Source organism: Gadus morhua, chromosome 3 (genome assembly GCF_902167405.1).
Source record: "Gadus morhua chromosome 3, gadMor3.0, whole genome shotgun sequence".
Taxonomy (NCBI): Eukaryota; Metazoa; Chordata; class Actinopteri; order Gadiformes; family Gadidae; genus Gadus; species Gadus morhua.
The window spans coordinates 21,339,496-21,365,278 of NC_044050.1; the positions used below are offsets into that span (position 1 = coordinate 21,339,496).

The 25,783-nt window shown below is 41.0% G+C and overlaps 3 protein-coding genes and 1 long non-coding RNA gene across 6 annotated transcripts in view; 3 read left to right on the forward strand and 1 right to left on the reverse strand.

The window, feature by feature from the left end:
* Positions 1–5,426, reverse strand: part of prkacab (protein kinase, cAMP-dependent, catalytic, alpha, genome duplicate b) — an 11,690-nt gene extending 6,264 nt beyond the window's left edge. Inside the window, exons 1-4 of one of the 2 annotated variants that reach the window (XM_030352337.1) lie at positions 4,414–5,426; positions 3,149–3,210; positions 738–866; positions 1–77 (exon numbers count right to left, since the gene is read on the reverse strand). The exon at positions 1–77 is cut by the window's left edge and continues 22 nt beyond it. In XM_030352337.1, coding sequence (XP_030208197.1) covers positions 1–77; positions 738–866; positions 3,149–3,210; positions 4,414–4,459 — 314 coding nt within the window. In that variant the 5' untranslated portion in view covers positions 4,460–5,426. The remainder of the gene's footprint in view (positions 78–737; positions 867–3,148; positions 3,211–4,413) is intronic. The other variant, XM_030352338.1, reaches the window with a different exon arrangement.
* A 7,588-nt stretch (positions 5,427–13,014) lies between these two features.
* On the forward strand, positions 13,015–15,340 carry LOC115540969 (uncharacterized). Of its 2 annotated transcripts, XR_003976242.1 has the most exons (6): positions 13,015–13,516; positions 13,644–13,682; positions 13,779–13,932; positions 14,034–14,144; positions 14,277–14,374; positions 14,754–15,340. It is a non-coding gene; the product is annotated as an uncharacterized LOC115540969 (long non-coding RNA). The 2 variants fall into 2 exon arrangements; XR_003976241.1 differs by having other exon boundaries at positions 13,015–13,682.
* An 847-nt stretch (positions 15,341–16,187) lies between these two features.
* On the forward strand, positions 16,188–18,916 carry LOC115540900 (uncharacterized). The gene is made up of 6 exons (XM_030352534.1): positions 16,188–16,365; positions 17,327–17,450; positions 17,547–18,029; positions 18,120–18,208; positions 18,319–18,565; positions 18,665–18,916. Exons 3-6 carry the CDS (start codon positions 17,913–17,915, stop codon positions 18,914–18,916), a joined length of 705 nt encoding a protein of 234 aa, XP_030208394.1. The 5' UTR covers positions 16,188–16,365; positions 17,327–17,450; positions 17,547–17,912.
* A 56-nt stretch (positions 18,917–18,972) lies between these two features.
* LOC115540902 (uncharacterized) lies at positions 18,973–21,370 on the forward strand. The gene is made up of 5 exons (XM_030352536.1): positions 18,973–19,065; positions 19,183–19,374; positions 19,472–19,643; positions 20,994–21,096; positions 21,226–21,370. Exons 1-5 carry the CDS (start codon positions 18,997–18,999, stop codon positions 21,311–21,313), a joined length of 624 nt encoding a protein of 207 aa, XP_030208396.1. The 5' UTR covers positions 18,973–18,996; the 3' UTR covers positions 21,314–21,370.
* Positions 21,371–25,783: the final 4,413 nt, after the last annotated feature.

Here is a 25,783-nt window from a genome sequence, read left to right on the forward strand (position 1 = left end):
ACCAGAAAAGGAAATTTGACAGCCTGTAGAATCCTCTTCTCATTTAAAGTATGTTCTATTTGCTTTAGTTTCACAACCTGCAAGGCAAGAAGAGAGTATAAACAGAACGTTTCTTAGTTAATCATCAACTTTTCCTTCAAGGGATACAACATACCTTTTCGTCACCAATTGGAGAAGATTACAGAGTACATTACATGACCAGTGGCAATGGGAGACCTTCTTGTACGTTGTTAATTATTAGCAATGGGTAGCCTATTATATACATAAGAGTAAACAATTGTGCATGGATATCCCATTGAGAGCTATTGATGTAGTCAGGTAACCAAGCCATGTTCAAATTATTAGCCATGTTCAAATTATCCCAGATTGGAATATGTTTTGTGGTTGCAATTGCATTTCACTGACTGAAAGATTTACTGTGCTAGTTTGATAGGATGACTTGGTTGATCACCAAGACAGGATCTGAAACAAACATTGCGATAGTGATACATCATTTTGATTCATTAAATTTAAGACTGAGGAGGAATACCGATGAAGAAATCCTAAGGTCTTTAGAACCCATAAGTGTAGGGTTAGGGTTAGGGTTAGGGTGTGTGTGTGTGTGTGTGTGTGTGTGTGTGTGTGTGTGTGTGTGTGTGTGTGTGTGTGTGTGTGTGTGTGTGTGTGTGTGTGTGTGTGTGTGTGTGTGTGTGTGTGTGTGTGTGTGTGTGGCATGGCATGGCATACACAACACTGACCTTCTGCTTGCTGAGGATCTTCATTGCATAATGCTGCTCTGTCTCTTTGTGTTTCACCAACATAACGCGACCGAAAGAGCCCGTGCCCAGAGTTTTCAACCTCTCAAAATGTTCCAGGCAGGCTGTATTCTGAACACAATGAAATTAAGAGAAGTTAACACAGACAAACAAATGGACAAAATGCAATATTAGAAGACATGTATTATAACAGTTACTCTGATTAGTGTCTAAGCCCCCCTTCACCACGAACACACACATATTCACTATGTAAAGTGCTTTGGGTACCTTGAAAAGGGCTATATAAATGCAATTAATTAAGTTCAGTAAACATATATTTTGAATTGTGTTTTACACAGCTGATTACACAACTAATTGACATTTATCTAAGCATTCTGGGGTCTTTATTACACCTTCAACCAGAATGTATTAATTGGATTGACATAGGAGTTGTGACACCCTGAAAGCTTAATGAATATGTATTTCTTGCAATCATTTTGAAACTGAAGACTCAGGTTTTAGTGAAAGGGATCTCCTCGTCACTGTTCCTAAGCTGCTCTAAACAAGAAGCTTGTTCGGCAGCCCAAACGTTTTAGAATTTCGGAATTCTTTGTCCTAGACGTGCCCCGAGAGGTGGGGGAATCAAGTCTCATGACTTTCATCTCTAGTAAGACTCAAGTTGCAAATTGTAGGACTTGCTTGACTGACATTGATAAGAGACTCGATCTGACTTTGACCTGGTATTCATGACTTGAGATGTGACTTAAACTTGAGATATATGACTCAAGAGGACTTTTTTATTAAATATTACTAAATATTATTTCTTATTACCATGAGTTGGTGATTAATTAGTCTTTTAGACAGAGCTTAGAACAGCTCTGCCTACTGCCCATCACCATTCATCGAACATCGAATGGAAGATGTTCAGACAGTCTATGTGCCATCAGTTTATGGATTTTTAGTAGCCTGACATCGCCAGACTAATTTGCAAATGAGTATAATATATGCCCGCAGATTGAGCTCACATATCGATCTGGTTCTGAGGCTAGATTTCTAGTGCAATGAGCGCAAACCTGGCAACCTACTAGGACTCCGGCCGACTAGCAGAGGCATCTGCTGATGCTTGCTTGACCTGAGCAATGACGACTTGGCATGCTTGACTTATTGCAGGGACCTTACTTGACTTGCTTGATTCTCACCACTGTAACTTGGGACTTGCTTAAGACTCAAGAGTGAGGACTTGAGACCAGGATTTTGACTTGCGCATGTTTGACTAACTCCCAATGCTGCATACGCCAATATAGCTGGACGCCATCTTGTTTTTAAGACTCGATAGGTAGATTGATCAAATCAGTCAGCAACACGCAAGCTCGACGGGTCGACGGATGATCATTTTGATGATCCTCTGATGGTATTGTGTGTATAAAATGTCCTTTTTAATAAATAATCTGTACACTTACAAAGTTATCAATGCCTCGTTTTATGTTAAGACCCTTATTATACTACCAAAGAAGTGTCGGGCTACCTTTTAAGTGGTTTAAAATAGCGATTTAGTTTTTAACATAACAAATGCCCCCATCGTTCCAAGTTTAAAGCGTTTTGGTAGAATCAGCTAAAAACAGCCAATTTAAGAATAAGTCTATACGCGCTTTTTTGCTCCCAAACGAACATTCCAACTCGTTATCATATTAAACATATCCCAGATCCATTTTACACAGGATTTATCCTTTAACTTTGACCACACAATGGGACAGGAGAGGTCATTCCTCCCAAAAAAAACAAAATATAGAAATATAATACAGTCACCGTCCAAAAAGGGGGAAATGCTCTACAAGTATTCATTTAAGACAATATCACCCACCCCTAAATTGTCGGGTCAAATGTTGTATATTTCTAATTCAAACCTGAGGATCATCATTGTTTTTTTCCTAATTTTCCTAGTGTCTATCTGGTGTGTCCCACTAGGTCTACTTCAATGGCAGTAGCTAAATTATAACAAGTTAAACGCGACAGGGTTGCTTTAGAGCTTGCTGGAGCCTGAACTGAAGCCTGAAACATACTTAATTGAAATGCTGCTGTACACCATGCGTCTCTATACGCCATGAGTCTCTGCATGTTGGGTGCTTGTTTTAGGACTTTGGTTTTGTGATTCAGAGTGTAGTCTACCAAAGGTCCCTAATTCCATGACATCTAGTGATGGTTTTTTTGCACAGATGAACACATATACACGTGAACCTCTAAACTTAGTGAATCATAAATTAACTGGAAAACAAAAGGAAAGACAACGCTGTTTGTCCATTGCCCCAATTGTATGAGCCAGAGACATATAATCTCTACACAGAGGTATATTTTGGACATTAATGACACAACTTTTACAACCAGAAGAACTCTAAAGAAATATATTTCACACTGACCTGTTGAGGGTTCTCCCATTTCGTCATAAAATCCTCTTTGGCTTGTGCAAGGAACTCTTTGACTGTAAACACAGGCATATTCATTACATACCGGAATACAAGTGGGATTTGTGTTTGCAAACATAAGTACAGGAAATACAGAGGCAAGGAGGGTGGCGTAAATAAAATGAGCCAATTAAATTAAGCATTGTCTCCTTTATCAATCCAAATGAGTTAGGAATGAGAAATAGGGAGAAATGGGGCACAAGCAAGCAGGACAAGAATCTTGGTTTAAAGTCAGCCTATATCCATAACGGCACCTTCATGTATGTATCTCTTGCAACATTTTAGTATGTGTTACCCATTTCCAGGGAAAAGGAGACTTTGTGAAATCGTCATTGTCATTCATTTTCAAAATTCTAATCCATCCCCTCCCCTGATCTTTGTGTGCAAATTCAATGGGCTCAATACTCAAATTTGATAAATAACTTTAAATAACAGGACCAAACTTTAAATAAAAGGACCAAAAGTCAGTGGGCGAGTTTGTGCGTGTTCTTGGGATTTATGCATATAAGTGAGCATGAGGGGCCTTCTTCCAAATCACCCTGTCCCGGCATATGTAGTCTATCTGACGCATCCTTGTAGGAATACAGTTTAATAAAACAAAGAAATGATCAACTACTTACATCCATTAACAAACATACATATCCTACATTTCGAGCAACCAACTAAGTGAAGCTCAGCAGAATAACAGCTCTACAACTGTAACATAACAAGGGCCTTTAGCTTGTAAAATAAAATGTAATCAAACAATACTAGGAATATCACAAAAACAAGAAGGTCTTTTGAAGCTGTCAAACTTGACAGTTCTTACAGAGGTATTTCTTGAAAAGTTAAGAAAATATAGTATGCCATTGAACATTTTACAACCGGCTGGAAGACAACATTTTCTTTGTGCAAATAAGTCTGACTTGGACACACACGTGATTCCCTTTCGGAAAGTGAAGCCATTAATCGGTCTTGTAGGCCTACATATGTTCTTTCAAACTGTAGGCCTAGCTGTTATGGATGGGTACCGTAATGGGAAAGCCAACAGTGCCCATTAGAAACTGCTATTTCCAATGGGCACTGGTTTATTCTGTCCGTGATTGAGAACCTTTACACAAACCTAAATGTAGAGACAAGACAATGGCACTCACTGAAGACGACGAAATAATAAGTAGGCCTAACATATTGTAAAACATGCATGGGCCTATAATAAATGCAGCGAGTTGTATAATACCCACCGCTTTCCATTTCGTTGCCTTTCCTGATCGTGGGCGCGTTGCCCATGACTTAACTGGCTGCCTCCACCCTGAGCGCCTATGGAACCGAACCAGGCTCCACGAGATCTTCAGATGGAGAGTATCCTTGAACGCCTGGCGTTATCGTTCCTCTCTCTATATTTATCGGCTGATGTTCCAACCCCAGGCTTGAATAGGCTTTGCTTGGCGCGTTGACTCACAATGAAAATGGAGAATGATCCGACATCGCCATAACGTTCCTGGGTCTTTTGCACGAAGGGCTGACTGGTCCTGCAGGCCGTCCTTGTGGCGTTCGGTCTCACGTCGGTCCAGTTTTCCTCTCTCCTGCTCTGCTATCGCTGGTGCCGTGGTGGACCCCCGGCTCCCCAACAACGACAACGTTCCCAATGTTGAGATGGGCCCTCTTCATTCCCAACCTCAACTACAAAGTGAAATTTCAGCGGGTCGAGCGGATACAATTCGTTAAATCAAAATGCCATTAATCTCCACGATGAGGGGGAAAAAGACGGACCTCCTGTGAACGTGCCGCCTATTCGTATGCATCTGGAATTATTGACGAAGAGAATAAAAGCATGTCGCCTTGGTGATTCCTCTTAAGATCTTTTTAGTGTGTAGCGGAAAAACGCCAGGAATTGAGGCTATTTTACTCCAGACAACATACGCACCCACTCCCCCCCTCCATTTGTTCGGCGTGAGTGAAGGAATATTGCTGGATATGAGAATCGCTATTGGCTGTCAGCCGTTGAAAGACGTTACCTCGATTACTCCCACATTTCGTGACTGACACAAGCTATGGAGGGTGACGTCAAACAGTTATTTTTAGGAGTCTTGGTCAGAATGAATGCACCCTGTCGCGTTATTATAAGAATATCAATAGAGCTGAACGCGGTGAGACACACAAAGTATGCATGTGTGGGAGAGTGAGTGGACAAATTGTCAGAATAACACGCTAAGAGACTGTTTTATTCTGCCTTGATTTAGGCCATACGTCCCTGGAATACAGCAATACATTGAATGTGTGGAACACCCTCATCTCTGCTGCAGGGGAGGCGTGTCTGCGATGTTGAGGATGTAGGGCTGGACACAAAACGTGTGTCACTGTATAGAGCGACTTTTCTGGCGTTCTTTCAGGTTTGGTTGCACCATAGCAGGTTAGCCTAAAATGTGGAAATGGTATGCCGGGAAAACTGGCCATATAAACGAATAAATACGGGTTGAATAGGAGGAATGATTGAACTCCCCTTTAATAAACAAATAAATAAATAAAAAGCAGACATTCAGCCTCTTCCTCTAGCTGGCAGTAGTTGCCTAGCAACTTGAGGCTTGAGTGAATGTAGTGGAGTGATGTGATGCATCACTGCTGCATTTTATGAATGAAATTCGGGGCAAAGAAAGGGGGAGCAGAAGAGTGGGCGGTAAATTCTCATACAGCTTTGTTTTTTCTCTCGTGACGATAACGAAAACGCAACAGCAATATGTCATAATGTCTTGTATTTACCATTGCTTAAGCAACATTTTTGAAATACATTCTCATGAGGTTCTTCCACCGTGTGTCGACATCAAAGGCAATAGACCTATACATGATCCTAGAATATAATGCCCATATTGCGTTTTCACTGCACTGGACTACCAAGATTCTATCATCCATATTTTTATGACGAGGACATTGTCCACTTCGCGGGTGAATACAACTGCGCCTACAAATTCAGAACATCGACAAGTATTGTGCAAAATGTGCAGCACCGATTATCGCACTGTGCACAATCCTGCGTAGGCTATGTTTATGTTTCGGCTTATGCAGATATAGGCTAAGTGATATTATATTGGTCCCTTAATTATCCCACATGTCTCCTGCACCCCTTTAGTGTGCAGCAGACATGTGCCTCACCTAATGTATTTTTTTTCTGCATAGCTCTACCTTGTGTAGCCTAAACGTCATTGCACTGAAGACTGCTTTTCGGTTTGTCATCTGCCATTCTTGCCCTAGATGGACTAGTCCGAAAGTTGATATGCCAACCTCTTGCCTCTGCTTTATTATGGGGAAGTTGTGTACCAGTCTGCCCAATTAGCAGGACACCGTGTATACCATCATGTTGAGGTTTAACGCAAACCCCCAAAACCCGAATACAATAACTCTGTACTCTCAAGGCGTGAGTGTGTTGGCCATCGTTAGGATATAATGGGTTAGCTAATGATAGGTGCCAGTAGACCAGCTAAAAGGGGTTTCATTTGAAAATTTGATATGAAAGAAATAAATAGATTAAAAACAAATGTAGATACATTTTCCCAAGTAGCCCAATCTATTCATCAATTGTTCATGTCCGCCAGGTGCACTCAGGTTCATCCATCGCGGTTTTTATCTTTAAAGCTAAAAAAATAAAATCTATTTGATTTACATTTGAATTGAGTATTGTTTTATTCTGTCCATTGAGCTGTGTTTAAAAAATGTAAAATTCTACCACTAGAGGGTCCTCTATCCTAGTCTCGAAGGCAGTGAGTGTGCTTAAATAAACCTTCAAATATATGTAAATAGTAACTGTATATGAGTGGTGGGCGGGGCAGTTTTTCAATCCCAATCCGACCCTGTTACTAAAATACATTGTGAAAGAAGGATGGGTCAACTGACAAGTTCAACTATTGATAGGTTACCCTGCAATTCAATACACTAAAATGCTAAATGTTTCTATAATGTAAGCTATAAAGCAGCCTAAAAAAAAAGGTTTATAAAAGTAGATGACGGTTTTGGAAAACTGATGTGAAGTGCAGTGTGAATAATATTGTATAGGCCTATAATGCAATAAATAACTTAATGTTCTTTGATGGCACTCTTTACTCCTTTAAGCCGTGAAAACTATCACAAATAAACATAACAAAACGGCACATCAGCAAATGATACAGTATTAACATATGCATGAAATAAAACAGAAATATGAAACTAATCAGCACGTGAAAATGGCATGCATAAAACCAGGAAATAAAGTGCATTAAATGGTGAAACAAAATACCTCACTGGCCGCTTGTTGTGAAAAGAGGTTCTTTAAAGGTTATTTTACTGTCCATGTTTCTTGGCTGTCTGCTTTAACTTCAGAGGCAAACTTAATACAATAACGCTGCACTTAACGAGAGACATTCATCCACACATGGTCAGGCCTTTACATCAATTGAACTGACGTAGGGAAACTAGAAACAAAATCATTAGTTCTGTGCGCTTGCAGCACATTGACACATTCTAATTAAACAATACACATGGGTTAAGATACATTATATTAACATTTTAACCCTTTAACCCTCATAGGGTGTTCGTTTTTTTGTTACAGGTGCTGCTGGGTCTGGTGGACCCATTGCATTTTAGGCCTTTTAAATCAACATAATCTAACTTTTTTTTTTAAATACTCACTAAATGGTTACTTCAACCCAATTGCAAGTAATATAAACAACACATATGTTAAATTTGTTCCCTTTACCTTTGTTAAATCACATTTATGAATAGAGGTGCCACTTGTTTTTGTTTATTTTCGTATTAGCATGTAATAAAATAAGGAAATGCATCATAAAACAGGCATAACTGGGAAATTATCAACATCATTAGAAATTGAAACATACTCAATAACATCTGTCTGAACAACACATTAAAGCCTTTGAACACAGCCATTATACGTATATCAGTCTATACCACACATGAGGGGCAGAGTCTCACTGTGTGTGTATTGCATATGTATTTTTTGCACTGGTTGCATGTATATTGTGTTTTATATTATTATGTATTATGTATATTGTGTATTTGTCTTTTACGTTTCAGAGCTGGCTGATGCTGATCCTCCTCTTCAAACTCAGTGTCAGACTCTGAATTTTCAGAAATGTTATCCTCACTTTCTGAAATTGTTTCCTCTGCATCACCATCAAAACCCTCTGTCTCTTCAAATATCAACTGTAAGGCAGTCTGAACAGAGAATAGCTTTGCCATCTTGATCAGTTGTGGTATGGAACCACGCTGACAGAGATTTTTTATAGTGTCAGATCCCCAAGCTCGGTTCCCGCAAGACAGAGGGTGAAATGTGTGGGAATATGGGTGTAGATAGTGTTGGGTGCTCCAATGTTGCAACCTTGTGCGGGAACAGTGGGTGCACACTGTGGGTGCTCACACCAAGGGCCCATTCACCTGCTTTACTCTCCACACACACACACACAAACACACACACACACACACACACACACACACACACACACACACACACACACACACACACACACACACACACACACACACACACACACACACACACACACACACACACACACACACTCACAGAGAGAGGAGAAAGGGAAAATGAGGGTGCACAGAACCTATGATTTCCACACTTAAACTAGCTCCGGGTCCACTGGACCCGAACACCCTGTGTGTATTATAAATGTGATGGGGGGGTATACAGGGGGGGGTCCTTGAAAATGTTTTCTGATTTAGGTTCCTCACAGAAAATGAGCCAAAGCCAATGAATCTTAGTTCAAAAAAATAATTATTTGTATCACTTTTATAAAGCAAAAAAAACTGAAAACGGGTCCCACAGACCCGAACACCTTATGAGGGTTAAGCCAACATGAATTATAATCTATTTATTAATTACATGAAATTAAAGTATTGATTATGAAGTGTGCATAATGAAAGAAAACTTATTTATGCAACGTCACTTGCACCTTTCATTACAATTAAATCCAATTTTGCGTGTTCCGTGGCTTCCAAATTACTCACTAATCTAATTTGTGAGTATCTGTGGTATAAAGGCGGAGACAAATTTTGAATTATAAATATGTACAATCCATAACGTTAGCTCTCTGGCTCATAGCTCAGCGGCTAGAACCGAGCGAAAAGACTACAACCAAACGTGAACACCCCCCTTCCGTTTCCGGCCAACGAGCAATGAGTCTTCCAACAGAAATCAATGGGATTTACAAAATGCGCTGTATTTCCCTACGATACTTGATTCAACCACTTTACTTCATCCTAGACAAACCACAAAGTGGGCTCAATGTTCAAAATACCAGAAAAAAATAATAGCTCACAGCAAGATATTGAAAAAAAGAACTATGAACAAGTTCATTTTTTCGAAGTGTGAACTTAGTTAAAAAATTGGAATCATGAACGTTTAACTGGAGTGCTTCATTTAAAAATTTGTGAACTGAACTTTGAACTAGTTCACGTAGAAAGTGAACTTTCCCAACACTGCATGCAACAAAGGTGTGGGACAAATGTATGTTCAGTCTCTGAATACACACATACGGTACCAGAGAGCCCTAAAACATCTCAACCCTGCTAAGGGCACACTCATACTAGGCATTCTGTACCGTGCACGCGGACGTTTGGCTAGTGTGAGCATGCCATCCAGCATGCCATCCAGTACAGTTAAATTATTTTGCCTCAGTACACTTCGGAAAGGTGTGCTCAGGCCACGGTACAGATGCTAATGAGCCGACACGTGCACACGCACGGATACTCGACCTGTATGTACATGAGGCAACCGTACTGAGATTGCCTAGTGTGAGCACAGGCCAGTGGCACGGGGGGGGGGGGGGGGGAGAATCGTTTACAGGGCAACTTTGCTTAGTGTGAGTGCGCCCCTAAGTCTGCAGGTCATGACAAGCTTGAGCCATTATTTTTTAAGCTGGCTGTAAACTTTATAGCAGAACCTCTGACCCATAATTCTAATCTGACATTTCTCAACAAAGAGACCAATTTAAAGATTTTCTAGAAATTAATATAATATTTTGTGAGGTTTTTTTCTATAGAGAGCATAGCCAGAGCATTGAGGCGATCTTATGCCATAGTGTTCCTAAGGAAAGTCTTTATCTTCTTTAAGGTGGAGAAGCATCTCTCTGATTCTGCTGTTGACATTGGTGTGGTGATGTGGATCTTGAGAAGACTTACAGTTTCGCTGAATGTGTCTTGCAGGTTATTTCCCATTAGAACCTGAAATAGAGCCGGTGCTCCACTGCAGCCCTTGAAGTCCTCATGCTCGTAGGGACAATTCTGTTTTAGGTCTGGCTTTGTCCAACATGGGATAGGCATCCACCGTGGTTTCCAGCACTGAATCTAGGACCTTTCTGCTGTGTTGTGGGAACGAGTCACCTTGCAACAGCACTGATGAGATGCTTTGTGAAAGAAAACCTCTCCTTGGCATGGCTCATAATGGTGTCACAGACCTATGAAATAATAACCATAGAAAACATGTCACAATAAAATATCGGACTAAACGATATTCATTGGCGAAGATAGTGCTGAAAGAAAAGCAGCTCCTCCTCAATCTTCCTCAGCATACCATGATAAGGGATGTAGAAAACAGATGGAACTCTCTGTTTCTGATGGTTGAGAGGTTCCTTGAGCAGTATCCGGCTCTCCAAGCTGCATGTTGGATCCACGGATAAGAAAGCCCAAGGAGACGGACCGACTTGATAGGATCACAGATAAGGACTTTACCAAAGCAGAGGAGTATGGCGACACATTAGTGCCATAAAGCGCCAATGTGACAAAACATGTATTCAGGCTTAATGTATTATTTCACTTTCATTATTTCACACACGTAGATATTAACTGCTAGCACGCAAATTATCACTGTGCGCCGGTGTGCAATCAGAGTGCTGCTCCCCGAGTGAGGACAACAGCTACTCGAGAGCATTACCTCGTTGCAAGCGAGAGGTAATGCTATTTGTGTAAATTCTTCCTCCTGTATTCTGGCTCGTACAAATAGCCCTGAATGTCAAAATCCAACAATAGATTTTCAAAATCCACTTCGGCTGTTTCGCGTTACTAATGCCATGGTCGGTGGTTTGTGTCGGTCTAGTTCTCTATCTAAGCGGTGAAGAAACATGGCGGACATTCTGTTTACATCTCGTACGCGAGCTCCCGCCGCCCTCATTCCTTATTGGTGGGCTCAAAAATTTGCGGAGGAGTGGTTTGTAGTCAGATGACGTCAGGTCAGGAGAAATGTAAGGAGGACAGCTGGGCCAAGGGAAGACTGGGTTAGACTGATGGAAGGAAAAACCTTTTTTCTATATTATAATAGTGATTTTATATTGATAGAACAACGGATCTGTATCAGTGAAGTATTCCTTTAAGTGAAAGGTTTCGACAGACCTATCTGGAAGCTACCAGGAGTAAATAATCTAACAGTTCCTCGAAGAGGTGACAGCGATGGACCCAAGGTTTAAAGCCAAAAGTGTCAGGCACACCACCTGGGAACGTTTGCAGGAGGCAGCTGTTGCAACCAATGATACAGAAGCAGATGCCTGTTCCCTGATTCCCATGAGGACAGCAACACAACCGAGGAGACTGTATGAAAATCCTCGGGGTGATCAGTCCTGCACCACAACCCAGGACTGACCTGGAGGAGCTATTTGCAGAGGAGGAGCGAGTGATAGACCATCCATCTGAATAACTCCTCTAATATGTACAAAGTAAATAAGGTGCAAAGTCAAACTGGAGAAGTAATTCCGGAAAGGATTTTGTTAGAGGACCAATCAAAGCGCTTGCTGTCTCTGTTGCATCGACGGATAATTCAAAACTATTGGACGTGCAGGTAAGCTAACGAGAAGGTCTCCGTCAGGCTCTCTGTCAAGGTAATAACTAGTAATAACATGCTTTGTAATTATGGTTATTAAGTACATAGCACTCGACTATTCCATTTTAATGATGTTGAAAACTAGTTTGACGAGCTATTTCCCCTAACTCAATGTAGTGTGTGGCTTGAACATAAATTATTATTAGAATAAATCCCAAGAAGATTGATACAAACAGTTATAATTGTATTTGTTTGGCGAAAGTTTGTTTTAAGTGTGTACTCTGTAATGTGTATTTCTCACACACACACACACACACACACACACACACACACACACACACACACACACACACACACACACACACACACACACACACACACACACACACACAGTTCCCGGCAAGTTATGTAATTATTGGTTCTGGTGAAAAGAAAAATACTCTCTGGATCGAAAGGTGAAAGGCAGTGTAATGTTTGTCATTGAGCAATGGAAACCGTGATAGAAAGTCTAGAAGAGCATTGACATGTCATTTGATACATTTTCTATAAAAGTTTAACCGTAGCCAAGATGATCAACTTCAGTCGCGAGGGTTCTGGTTTGTTGAGTGTTTTTCTTTTTCTTTTTGACATTTTGCATCACAGTTACGTCAGTCGACGTTGTTCGACTTAATTAGACCGAAGTCAGAAGAAGAAGGAGAAGAAATTCACATGTAATTATTTAGTGTCTTTTCTATAGAAATAAAAAAATGTATTTTTCACGTTTATATTCATTGTCTAGCTAATTAGCATATGTATTGGGTTAGGGTAACCCAAAAAATAGGCGGGTAACCCTAATCAAAACCTAGCCTGGTCCTACCTGACTCTCGCACTTCATTTCATTTGCACAGAGAGTCTGGACCCACTCAATTGACTAACGTTAACTCATTTGAAGACGGGTGTCTGTTTGGATGTTCTAACTATTGGATCTGCCCAGTGCCACTCTGGATCTGCCACAACCAATCGCTAACGTTTGATTAGCGATTGGTTATGGCAGATCCAATAGTTAGAACATCCAAACAGACACCCGCCTTCAAAACGTCCCCCTAGAGCCCGTGACTCATAGCCAGTTCCCTCCCACTCGATCCCAGTAAGAGGGGAACACGAACCCATAATGTAGTCACTACATCAGCCCCCCCAGTGTTCACCTCAATATTCAAAATCCCCACGGCGAGGAGGGTGCTTGGCCCGGCCCCTACGACTGTAGGCAAAATCCGGAGGTGCGGGAGGAGGCGTGACATCGTCCATCACATCCTCTTGTTGGGCGGGGGGCAGCGACGACCGGAGGGCCGCAAGCTGTTGGGGCTTGTAGAGGTTGGAGGGGGGGACGGCCACGGCGTGGCAGGGGGGGTAGGACGGGGGGGGGGGGCGGCCTTTTTCTGTCACTCGAAAGCCACGGACAGAGGTTTGCATACTGGACAAATGAGGCCACAGCATTGCTCCAAGGATCACTGCAGCTGATCTACAGGATCCCGAAGACCAGAAAAAGGGATCATGAGGTGAGCATGATGTTGATGGCAGAGGACACCCAGTGTCATGCTCCTTTTTGTTATAGACTCATTAATGCAATTCAGGTTTCTTATTCTTACATGTCTATATTGATACATAAATAATTTTCCCTCAAAGGTTCAGTTTGAAAAGGCCGACAGGTGCTTCATATTGGAGGTAATCTTTCTTTCTTTTTTTAACTAGAACCTGTACACCTGTACATCAGGGGAATGTGTTAATAATCTTGATTTTTTCCTGACCTATATTTTACAGATGCCAACATCTGTGCTTGATGAAATCCTCAAAGAGGTGGTGCTCCAGGAAGGAGATAATGTCTACCTGACATTGGCTCTGGTGTGTACCACATTCAGAGACATTGTGTCCACCAATTATTTGAGAAGACGGGCACATTTTCAGTGGCTTGACAGTAAGTTATTTAATAGCAGTGATATACAATACTGAAGTACTGTGGTGTTTTGAATATCTCTATGGAAATGTGCTCTTTTGACTCACAATTTTGTTACACAGGTGTTGCTACATGGAGTAGGTTTTCTGCAACGTACAAAAAAGCTTTCTGCACCATGTACACCATTGACACCTGCCTTGGATGTGGACGACTATATAAAAACTGCACACCAGGTATACATCTTATACAGTACTTGATAATGTTGGTATTTGTGTGATTACACACAGTATCATAACTATGCATTGATCACATCTGTAGAGGTCACTTGTCAGTATGTTTTTTTTTCCTTCCTTTTTGTTTTACAGGATATGTTGGGACAGGAGAAAGGGGAGCGCTAGAAGCAATCTATTCTGAAGCTGAAGATCCGGGATACTGCAATCACTTCTGCAGCCAATTGCTATAGGTAAACATAAGTTTAACACAAACACAAATCCTAGACTAAATTATGTCACTGAAATGTATGTAGGTCCACAAAAAGACCCTTGAAACTAATTGAGTGATGTAACTTATTTAAGGACCCTTAAGATACAGTGCCGTCAAAAGTATTCAAACCTTACAATAAAAAAAACTAAATTTCCCTCAGTGATCTCCACTCTGTGCCCTTTAATGACAATAATTTCATTCATTTGTTTTTTTTTTTTTTATTTTTTTTTTTTTATTTTTTTTATTTTTTGCAAATCTTTAAAACCTATGCTATTTTCAATTGTGAATGAAGCAACTACCATGGACATGTCAGTCACAAACTTCTTGACACTATATCTGCACATTTTTGCTTGTTGCAGATGTCCCTCTTGCCTGTCCTCCAGCCCCTGCACGTCGAGGAGCAGACACCCAGAGGACATTACTCACATGTTGGACTTTTGAGAATACTTTGCAAAATCTCATGACACTGTTATTGTTGTAAATATATATATAGTTATATGTCCTTAAGATGTTTGTGTTAATGTTTGTGTTGTTGTTTCTGCATACAAGGTTGACCTGTACTTAGTTAGTTTCGATTGAATATGCATGTTAAGTATTACCTTAGTTGGTTTCACTAGTGACTTTTGTTGTACATAGTAACTTTAAATTGTTACCCTTTTTCCACATTTGTATATAGTCACTGTTAGTACCTGGAAGCAGTAGGAGTGAGCTGCCTTTTCTTTTGACTTGTTTTCTCATGTTTTTTCATAGTTTAGGATGTTAGTTTTAGTGATGGTCTTTTTTATTATTTACTTTGAAATAGGGTTTAGGTAGCTTGAACTTCCCTTTAAAATCTAGTTTGTTTTGTTTAATTATTTTGGCCTTGGTTCACTCCGAAGAGAAGCTTCATTTTCAGTTTGGTGTATTGTTTGTGTGCTAAGCAGCAATAAACTGCTTGTCATTTTGACTACGCGTATGTTGACTCCTATATGTTAGGCAAATAATGTACAAAAAACATGAGAAGCATTGTGATTTTTCTGTTGGATATGTGTATATATGCCCAAATACACACACACAGATGAGTGAAAAATAGCTTCAAAGTATAGATAGTATAGTACAAAGTATAGTATATATATATATTAGAGCTGTCAGTTAAACGCATTATTAACGGCGTTAACGCAAACCAATTTTAACGGCGTTAATTTTTTTAACGCGCGATTAACGCAAATTATTATTTACAAAAAAATATATATATCTTTTTCTTTTTGGGCTCAAAACAAAGAAGCAGTAGCCTGAATACTTTGTATGTTCATCGTTTGATTGCATTATAGGCTTTTTTTTGTACCGTCCTGTTTTGATCAATAAAAAAACATTTGCACAAGGCAAGCCGATGCACTTCTCATGTTGATAAGAGCATTAAAATGAGAAAAATTAATGGGACAAAGAATTCAAAGGATATTTAGCATAGAAAAAAAAAAAGATTAATCGTGATTAAATATTTTAATCGCTTGACAGCCCTAATATATATACATTATATATATATATATATATATATATATATATATATATATATATATATATATATATATATATATATATATATATATATATATATATATATATACACATATTTGTATATATATACACATATTTGTATATATATATATGTCATATATATATATATATGTTATGTATATATATATATATATATATTTATTATACATTATATTATATCTATAAATAGTCTAATAGTCTAAGTAAATGAGACAAATACACACTCTGAGATAACTGAAAATTTGCGAAATGGTGTCTGTCTATCTATCGTGAAAGTAGAATGCAATTTAGTTTGTCCCAGTTGGGTTGCTGTAGATAGCGTATTGTGTGACGTAATCAGCAGACGACGGACCCCGAGCCGATCTGGAAGCCGAGCCGATGTGGTACCAGAGCCCATAGACATCTTGATGTCTATGCCAGAGCCCGTCTACGAACATGGTACGGTATGACCACCTTAAATTATTCAGTCAATGTCCCGCTCAATATCATTTCATCTGTCATTGTCCATTTTTCGAAAATAAAGATAGTTAAAAAAAATGCCTAGAAAATGTGCAATGATAAACTGCTCCAACAGTGGAAAGGGATTGTCCTTCTTTTCGTTTCCCAAGGAAAGAAAAAGGTAACGTTCTTGCTTGCTCCTGCATGAATGGTCCTAGGCTTCCTGAGGCTGCACCTGGTAGGGAAAGTTGCGCTGGAGCCCGGGTAAAATCGCACATGGCTTATTCAAGTTGCACGCTAGACATTCTCTAAAGTGTCGAGACTCAAGCACTTAAATTACCTTAACCGATTGTCCCATACAAATCGTTTGTTAACGATTTAACAACTTCAAAATCTGCTATTACTGTAGTTATTTTTTTTGTAGGCATTGGGCTAATGACCTTGCACAGAGGGAAAACCATCTACACCACTTGTCATTGATTTCTATGCATTCAGTGATCTTTACAGATGGGTTTGTTTTAAGCCATTGAATATAATTGCTCTGCCCTGCAACACATTATAAGCTACACATGTTTGTTAAATGAGAAGTATGGTCTAGGACACGTTGAAACAGTAACAGTTGTATAACTAATTATACAAACATACCAACATTGCAACAGGCAAGTTTATTCAAACATCACACAAGAACACAATAAGAACAGTAACATAGTAAATAATTAAAAAAAAAAAGAACTGAACACTGAACATAGGCAGGGAAAAAGGACAGAGGAACAACAATATAATAAAAGAGGAAGAAGACTTTTCCGTTGCCACAGCATCAAGATCCAACTGTAGAGATCAAGAAAGGAAGAGGCATGAGGAGGAGTACAACAGAACACTGCTCTCTAGGAAATTGTTTACTGATGTAAACTAAGTTGATGCAGTCTTACAATTATGATTCTAATCCAGGTTTCTATTTCAGGAGAAAGAAATGGCTCATAAACATGAGGCGAAGTGACCTCAGACACTCCATGTCACACGAGGAGTTAATGCAGGGGGGCTACGTTGTCTGTGAACTGCATTTTGAGGAATGCTTCCTTAAAAAAGTGAGTTGTGCATATTGGAAGAAATGAGAATTTAAATTAAATATAGTAAAAATTAATAGATTTACTGATACATTGTGCTGTGTGTGCTTCGGATAGCACAATGGAAAGGTGGCACTCACCAGAGATGCCATCCCCACACTGGTGGATTGCGACAACCCGCCACCACTTGCCTCCCCTCCTCTTAAAAGGCGAAAAAAAAAAGAAGGTAACATAACTGAGACCAAGACCAACCTACAAATAATTAAGACAGTCCCCTGAAATAACATTTACATACATTACATTGAATGAAATAACTTTAAATGATCCTTTGATATTGACTGATTCAATCCTCAAAAGCTAAGCAGAGTCAATCTGAGGAAGAAGACAGGTATAGACACAGAGGGAGGGACAGAGAAAAGCACAGAGGAGACAGCAGAAATTATACCGGAAAGGACAGAGGAGACTCTAGAGACAACAGTTGAAATGGAGGAAAGGACAGAGGAGAGCGCAGAAGGGACAGTAGAGTCAAATGGAGGCACCAAAGAACAGGCTGAGGCTCAGGTGACAATTCTGCACAGCAGTCTCCAAAAGAAGGACCAGGTGATGTTCTGAGCTTCTTCAATTTCAAAATTCTGACTAGCATTATTATGTAGTAGACACACATAAAGGATGCCTTTTTTGTTATTTCAGAGAATAAAACAACTAGAGGCACGCCTTGCAAGGCTGCAAAGGCTAAGACGCAGGAAAAGGAAGCCAGCTGGCATGCCAAAAAAATCCAAGTAATGTCAATGAAAGATGAAAGACATAAACAAAATATGCCTTTAGAATTATCAAGACTTGATTTAAGGGAATGCATATTGCATTTTAACACCACCTTGTTTTTTCGTAGTCCCCATGAAATTATGGAGGAGAGGCTCCAGAGGTGTCCTGAGGGCTGCCGGAACTTCATTAGGGCACAACTGTCAGAGGCAGGGAAAAAGGACAGAGGGAGAAGGTTCAACAGGCACATGAAGGATCTAGGGCTGCAGCTGTTACACAGCAGCCCAAAGGCCTACCGACAAATGAAGGCCATATTCTCGCTTCCTTCTGGAAGGACACTTCGGCGTTACGTTAGCGCACGTGTGGGATATTTCTCTGTAAATACGAATTTATTAAATAAGACTACTCAACTTCGACCAGTTTCACAATTTTAAGATTGAACAAAATCTGATTATTAACCTTTTATTTCCTGACAGCCTGGCTTCCTACAGGGAATCATCTCCCAAATGGGAGTCATCGCCGCCACCATGACCCCTGTGGAGAGGATGTGTACGCTCGTCCTGGACGAGATGTCAATCAAAAAACAATTTGATTACGATCGCAAGAACGATGCCATTTATGGTGTATCTGCATCTGGGGCTGCAGCAAAACAAGCGATGGTCGTCATGGCTAGGGGCATTATGGGGAAATGGAAGCAGGCAAGCCATACCTTAGAAAAACATTTATGATATTGCCGTGTATATTCAAACACATTTACCTAAGGCATTTCTTTCAACAGACGGTTGGTTACTTCTTTTCCCCATCTTCAATGCCAGCAGATGATATTGCTACCGTCATTAAGGATGCCATTCGCCACCTACATCATATAGGGCTGACAGTATGTAGTGCGAAGAGTTGTATTATTATTTATTTTTTAAATAGCAGCATTAACAATGAACAAATGAACATTAACTCCAACCTTGTATTGACAACAATGTATTAACCAATTTCAAAGGTGCAGGCAGTAATATGTGACCAGGGAAGCCCTAATGTGAAGGCTGTGCGGAATCTTGGGGCTAGCCTGGACCCTCTGGGAGGTGAGGAGTCCCACTGTATCCTGGTGGGGGTTCAGAGGGTTCCTGTGATTTTTGATGTCCCTCACCTTCTGAAATCAATCAGGAACAACCTGTTCAAACATGCCCTACAGGTAAGCCTAGTAAACAAAGCAATCACAATTGCAAGGACTCATACTGAACATACAAGATATCACAATGATTCACATATGTATGTATTTACATCCTTAGACACAAGGAAAAACGGTTCTTTGGAAGCACATCAGCCAATTCTATGAGCTGGACAAGCTCCACACTATTCGCATGGCCCCGAAGCTTACTGATAAGCACATTCTGCTGCCAGCATTTTCCAAGATGCATGTCAGTTTGGCTGCACAGGTGTTCAGCCACACTGTCTCTGCTGGTAAATTTTTTCATCTTCTGAAAGACTTTTCTTCAATTACTAACAGCAGATTGTAATGTGACACTGACCACCTATTCAATGGTCGTATCTGTTGTAGGCCTGCAGCGGATTCGAATTGTATCCGAATCCGTTCGGTTCGTTTACCACAGTTCGGAGCATTCTGGAGATCCGCGGATTTCGGTTTCATGAAGGCATTGCCTTATGTAGCGTATTTTGCCTACTGTAGCCTACGTCCGATACAAAAGGGTGTTTAGGACCCAGCGGAATGCATTCTCTCCAGTGCTGCCCGAGCCAATGAGACTTTTCCCGCCCCTCCCTTCAGCCTGTCAGCGTTCAAAACAAACTGGGCTTTAAATTTTAAGCGGTCCATGACAATTTATGAATGGAAAAGATGAATGGAAATGACAATAAGAGGAAATTTGAGGAAGCACCAGCCTCATTAAAGTCAGCCGTGTGGGATCATTTTGGTTTTAGTGTGGAGTGCGATGATCAGGGGTAAAAGACAGTTGACAAGCAAAGGACAGTATGCAAACACTGTTTCTCGTCCTTCGTTTACTCCTCGGGTAGCACTTCGAATATGGCAGGACACCTTCGCAGCAGCCACCCAATTAATGTGAGTGGAACAAAAAGATCTGGGCTCATCTTCAAAGACCATTCAAACATCAATCTCGTCGGCCTTTCAACAAAAATACCCTGTGGATTCAGACCGTCAGTATCACCAGAGTTCTAAGCCTCGTCGGCCGTTATCCCTTACATGTTACACTCAGTGCACCATGTTTTCAAATGCATTTAGGGGAACATTTATTGCCAGAGCCGGTTCAGACCTCCATGGGGCCCTAGGCAGAATTCTTGTATGGAGCGATTGTTGACGGGGGGACGGGGGTATGGAGCGATTTTTTCTTTTTTTCCCCAAGCGATAGCTCCGCTTCATCTTTCTACACTGATGATGCAATGATGCGCATGGGTAGCTATCTGACGTCCGCGACGGACAGTTACGTTGTCAGGTTTTTTTTTTTTTTTTTTTTACTGGGCCTTTATTATAAATAATAAATTTGCGGGGCCCTACGCAACGTGCGTAGTGTGCGTATTGAAAGAACCGGTACTGTTTATTGCACAAAAAAGCCTTGCAAGTTGTCTGATTGCAGTCAATTAACACATTGCAAATAGCCTGTGGGTCTCATTCATTTTTGTGTTTCTCCCCCAAACCCTCCGTCAAAAAAAAGTCTGTCTTTTTACTATCACGGACATGATCCTAATCCGAACCGTATCCGAAACCGAGGCCCAAAACGGTTATCTGAACCGAACCGTGGACACACTGATCCGTTTCACCACTAATCTGTTGTGATCCAGGCATTTCTGCGATGGTAACATTGCAGAGACTGCCAGCAGAGGCAAAAGATACAGCTGACTGTGTAGCCAAATTAAATCACCTTTTTGATGTGCTAAATTCCAGGTAATTATGTAAAAAAAAAATAGCACCTTAACTTTACAAACATACAACTTACTAACTACACCCCATTAACTACGACCTACCTACCTTGACCCCACTAACTACGACTATCTACAACTATACTAATTGCAGATCAGTCAAGGATTCTAACCCCTGGCGACGACCCCTAGGCTCCGGTAACCAGGGGCCCGTTTCAGAAAGCAGGTTCAACAAACTCTAAGTTAAAGCCTTAAAGGTTGGGTACGCGATTTGCGAAACGCCAGCAGATTTTGAAAATACACAACTCAAATGGTCCTACCCCCTCTCCTTCAACGCTGACTCTGACTCCACCCATTCCAAGTACCTGGACGCGCAATCATGCACGAGCGCGAACAGAGATGCGCGAGAGCGAGCCAGGCTAGCGTAGGTTTTCGTTTAACAACATGGCACTACATTCAGCTGTAAATTGCACCCAGTACCGCGGGAAGTAGGGGTGCTGGGGGTGCTGCAACACCCCCTGTCCGAGGCCCTGTCTTATCACAGAAAACGATCATTTCTAAAAACTCCGGCCAAAGTGGAGATTTCTGAAAACGCCGGTTATGTGTTGTCGTGTCAACGGGGAGAAACGGGATTTTAGGTTCTGAAGCGTCACATTATGCACCAGGAAATGCTTAACGTCATGTGAGCGCCCGCTGTACCGTATTGGTCCGAATATAAACACAAACCCCATTGTAAGACGACCTATATTTGGAAAAAAGATTTGAAGACCAGATCTTGATTTCATGAATAAATAAATTGTATTAATATACGAAAATAAAAAGGCATAGAATAAAACACTGCATTGCCACTAAACAGTAGTGCAAATAGGCCGTAGCCTACTGATGTGTACACCAAAGCATTTATTTAATGCTCATATGACCTAGTGCTGAAAAAAGGTTATATGAAAAAGTGTGAGGGTAGCGGTGGTGCGCTAAACTTGTTCTGTGAGCAGCTGGATGTGAACCATGGTGTGAAGGAAGTGAACACAACGATCGATTTTCAACTGCGCGCATGCACTGGTGTAATTGAGCTGCGCTGCTATATATCTTTTTTATCAATGTGACGAGTTGCGAGTCTAGTGCGGGCCGGGTTTTTTTTTCCAGCACCCCCTGCTGAGAATACGTTCTCGCGGCTATGGTTGCACCAGATGTTATAAACATTAAACGGTCACATAAATCATTATTATTTTTAGAAAATGTATGTTTGTTTCATATAATTGTATTGGAAGTCCTGGTTTTCACTAGGGTTGCCGCGGTGTGGACATTTTCACACCGAGTAATACACTCGTCTCAACACCGGTATTACCGAGTATAGACGGTATAAACTTTGAAACTAGGTCAACCGCCACACAAGCATCGGTTTTTAGACCCTTCTCGTCCTTCAGTTGCCGCCAACGTTTGAAAGCAGCGCCTAGGATTATTCTTGATTTCAGTTTTTCTCTTTCAGCGTTTTTATTATCAATTACTCTCTGAAAAAGAGTTTTCCTTCTCTTTGCTGGTGGTGGTGGTGGCGTCTTGTCTGCCATGGAAATTGTCTTCTACTGCTAGGTCCAAATGTGGATTAACTAGTTCCAGTAGCTACCGCAGGATAACAACAAACAGGAGCTTGCTCTGGGTCACGAGCTCTGGGTCACGAGTACTGCACGAAGGGGTCGCGCGCGGGGGAGGGGGAGTGCAGTACGACCGTTTGATTGACGTACTTACTGTCCAATGCAACTCGGTGGCAATGGAAATGATTGGCTGGAGTTTTTCGAGCCCTGCCCGTTCCACAGATGATTGACAAGTTTAATTTTCATGTCAGTACTTCTGACTAAGTGGCTGTAAGCGGGTTATGATAAGGATTTCAAGTAATTTTGCAAAAATTGCCAAAAAAGCGAATTCCGTACCCAACCTTTAACTCTAGGTTGAGCTGTAAAACTCTGAATTTTTGGTTTCAGAACAGGTGATAACGCTTAGTTCAATCAACTCTGAGTCAAGGTAACTCTGAGTGAAGCTCGTGCATGAGGATATAAAAAGCCCTCATCAATGGAACACAGATAACATGATTCACCATGGCAACAAGTACTAACAAGCCTCGATCCTCCTACTTCTCCCCAGCGGAGTTGCAAATCTTAATGACTGCATATGCAGAAAGCGAGCATATCTTTTTACTAAAAAGCAATACTATGGCAGCAGCCAAAAAGCGGGAGCTCGCGTGGAAAAAAATAGCTGACCGAGTCAGAGTATTTGAGAAAAAGAAAATGTTTTCTCTTGAATGTTCCACTTATTCAACAATTATATTCCATATGTGTGTTTGTGCGCACAGGTGCAACCCAACAGGCCCCAAACGGACTTGGCTGCAACTAAAAATGAAATATAAAAATGTAGTTCAAACAGATGAGGTATAATTTAAGTACAAGCAATTGTGATGTTGTTTAGCCTGCCCTCATTAAACAGCATTTAGTGGCTGCATTCAACATGTGATAGATATATTTAAGTAATTAGGGAAATCTGCTAAACAAAGAAAAATCCCAACACTGCCAGTATTTAATATTGTCTATATGAAAGCAACACCTAAATGCCTTTTATACATACAAGTCTCCAAATTTGTGTTTTCTGGTTATCTTAAAATTTGACCTCCATTATAGCCAACAGAAAAAAGGCAGAGTCAGTTAGAAATGATTGAAGCATATCATGTCTCTAACAGCTCTTCCATCTCGTGCATCAGCAGGGGGGTCAGGATTATTATCTGGATCATTGGGGGAAAGAGTAGGACATTGTTCTCCTCTAATAGTGGCAATGTTGTGGAGAACCAAACATGCCACTATAATGTCACAAGCCCTTTCTGGGGTGACCCTGAGCCTTCGAAGGCACTGGAACCGGGCCTTGAGTATGCCGATGGTCATCTCCACTCTGGCTCGTGTCCTGCAGTGAGCCAAGTTGTAGTGTTGCTGTGGGCAAGGGTCAGGGTCAGGGTAAGGGGTCAGCAGATAGCGCTGGCAGGGGTACCCTCTGTCTCCGAGTAGATAACCATCAAACTCTCCTATGATAATACAAGATACACTTTATTGTTTCAGTTGTAATAGGAGGAAACAAAATATTGATCATAGGATATAACTATATACTGGATATATAAACTATATATATAAACTCACCACGGGCAAATCTGGCACTCAGTGTAGACTCACGAAACATTTGTGAGTCATACACAGACCCAGGCCACTTCGCTCCACATTATTTATCATGTGGGCTGCGTCACATATGATCTTCACAGTGGAGAACAGTAATTAGCTGTATAGTGAAGCATATTTCATTTGGAATGTTAAAGGCTACTATTTAGGCCTACCTGTACATTAATGCTGTGGACAGATTTCCTATTCACATAATCTCCTTAATTTATTGAAGGAGCTATGATAGGAATGTGAGTGCCATCTATGCAGCCAATCACACCTGGAAACCCTAAAATATATCAAATTGACTGATTAGTGCTTCAAGTCTCAAAGCTTTATAGCATAAATGAATTACTGCTTAGACTGATACCTGCAATTCTGTGGAACTCTTCTTTGAGAAGTCTGGTGGGTCTGTGACTTGGGAACACTACAAACGTGCATAGTAGCCGTTTCAGTGCAAGTGTCACATTCCGGACAGCCCGACAGACAGTTGCCTTGGACACATGCTCTGCATCACCGACGTTATACAAAAAACTGCAGTTGGCAAAAAAACGAAGTGCAATACAAAGAATTTGCTTGGAACTGAGAGCGTGTCCACGATGTGTCATGTGAGCGATGTGAGGGCTGAGAATATTGTTTATATAAATTATTGATGATGCAGTGAAACGGAAACGCTCAAACAGGTAACTCATCAGGGAATGATAAAACATCCAAGTATCTGCGCCTCGACATCAACTGGCTCTTCAATAAAAGGACACGCCATGTCTGCCACTGCCTTCAGTCTGCAGGCTTCAACTTAAGAGCAGGAGAAACTCGGGGTTAGTTGAAGAAAACCTGCCAGCGAGCAGGTTAGGTTCACGGAGTATGTTGCCAGGGTAACTGACTCAGACTAAAGCTGAACTGGCTTTGTGAAACTGAAAAACCAGAGTTTCCCTCATCTCAGGGTTAACTAACTCAGAGTTTTCACTAAACCTGCTTTCTGAAACGGGCCCCAGGAGAAGGAGAACTTCCTGAGGGAATGCATCAGCTGGGTGGCAAGCTGGCAGTTCAGGTCAGTCAGCCATTTCTTTCTCCTGAAGAAAGAAAAGACAAACAATCTAACTGCACCAAATCAACATCTAGGCTAAGGATCACACTAACACCCCCCCCCCCCCCCCCCCAGATCTCAGCGTAAGCCACCTCCTTCCCAGCACGGAATGTGCCTCTCAATAAAAAGTGTCCTTCTTGTCCACAAGAGGTGCACAGATACAGGAATGAAGTATCTGTGCACCTCAAAATTGAACCAGGACTGCATTGAGGTAGGTCAACACACAATTACTTTGCAAATAAAAAAGTTACCTGTTGAAAACTAGGATTTTGACCACCTGCTTTTTTGTTTTTTAAAGATCCCATACCATTCTATTTTATGATGCTTTAATATAGGTATTAGTGGGCCACAAACACAGTATTCAAAGACGATCCCGAAATTCAGCCGTGGTGCAGAGTTACAGTCACTCCGAAACAGTCGCACATTGAGCTTCCCCC